The sequence below is a fragment of the Anneissia japonica genome, unplaced genomic scaffold (assembly GCF_011630105.1).
Source record: "Anneissia japonica isolate Jap-2015-1 unplaced genomic scaffold, ASM1163010v1 scaffold287500_len1337_cov257_single, whole genome shotgun sequence".
NCBI classification, from domain to species: domain Eukaryota; kingdom Metazoa; phylum Echinodermata; class Crinoidea; order Comatulida; family Comatulidae; genus Anneissia; species Anneissia japonica.
The window spans coordinates 1-1,337 of record NW_022708731.1 but is presented as its reverse complement, the minus strand read 5'-3'; the positions used below and the strand labels follow the sequence as shown (position 1 = coordinate 1,337).

The 1,337-nt window shown below is 37.8% G+C and overlaps 1 protein-coding gene across 1 annotated transcript; it reads right to left on the bottom strand.

Moving 5' to 3' along the window:
• Window positions 1-51: 51 nt before the first annotated feature.
• On the bottom strand, window positions 52-1,234 carry LOC117106552. Its single transcript, XM_033247932.1, has one exon. It carries the CDS (start codon window positions 1,183-1,185, stop codon window positions 280-282), a length of 906 nt encoding a protein of 301 aa, XP_033103823.1. The 5' UTR covers window positions 1,186-1,234; the 3' UTR covers window positions 52-279.
• Window positions 1,235-1,337: the final 103 nt, after the last annotated feature.

The following is a 1,337-nucleotide window of genomic DNA, read 5'->3' as shown; positions in this document are numbered from 1 at the left end:
ATAAAATTATCCACATCAGTAGCATCTGTAGGCCTAGTGGTATGTTCACATTTTAATACTTGGGCCCTATACATGTAGGCCTTACCAAGAAAGAAATATATAGTACAATGTACGAGGAAATTACGAACATAGATATGTCACTGATAATAATATTATTATTATAGTTATTATTATTTTTTTTTTATAAATACATTAATAGTAGAACTATTGTTAAAATAGTAGTATTATTGTTATTATTTTTTATTATTATTAGTAGTAGCAGTATTGTTATTATTGTTGTTATGTTGTATTTTTGGTGTTAAAATTATTGAGTATCAACGTAATATTATTCTTTGTACATACATCTATATAATCTCGAACTTTCTTCAGCTGTCTCCTAATATTTCTGATTTGTTCCCCAACACCCCACAAACCATACCCACTTTGTAACGTCTCGTTGCGATAATATTCAATGAGTCTCTCCACATCGTCATCCCGTTCTTCCCACATGGTCATTTCTGGTTCTATGCGGTACAAACGCAGACAAAAATTACCAGAAAGTCGGTTCAATAGCAATGTCTTAGTGAACGAAGATGGTAGGGGCTTCCCTACTCTGGGTAACAGCAATGTATCATTACGGAACACGATTTGACTTTCTACCATTCCGTCGGCAGCACATAGTTCCTTAAAGTTCTTAGTTAATTCCATGTTGCGCAGTTCGTCTAGAGTACCAACCCACAGGTAAAAACCCCACCTGACAATTCTCTCCAACACCATGTACGCTAACCTCGCCATATCTGAACGGACCGACCTAACGTCAGGACGGTATGCCTCTGCGGGTTTTGTCATCACTATGGCAGTCACAAACACCAGATCCGGATTACGTTTCACTAACACAACGTCAATCTGTGGCTCTACAACCGTACTACCGCGTATATATTTCAATCTCGGAATGCTGTACTCCAAGAGAACTTGGTCCACATCCTTCTCCTGTCGAGACATTATATACGTCATCGTTTCGTAAAACCTGCCTTGTATAAATTTTGAATCTTTGAGTAACTCTTTCTTCCCAAGTTTGATATCTTGTTCAATGATGCCATAGAGAGCCATGCACGTATCTTGAAGAAGCAGCTCGCTGTAATGATAGGCGTCGCTGATGTCTGGATACTTATCCGACATTTTTAAGTTCTTCTTTTCTTTCGCCATCACACTTTCCTTAAAGAATTTATAAAGAGAAACAATATTAGCATGCTTATGTAGTGACGTTCATGGCAATCATGGTGTGGATTGATTATGTCGTGACAGGGAATATTTCGCCATGACTATTGTCTGCTGCAGTATGCTTATGCCAAAGCTGC

Excerpts from the sequence above, each read along its gene's own strand:
- LOC117106552 (XM_033247932.1), bottom strand. The coding sequence starts at position 1,185 with ATGGCGAAAGAAAAGAAGAACTTAAAAATGTCGGATAAGTATCCAGAC.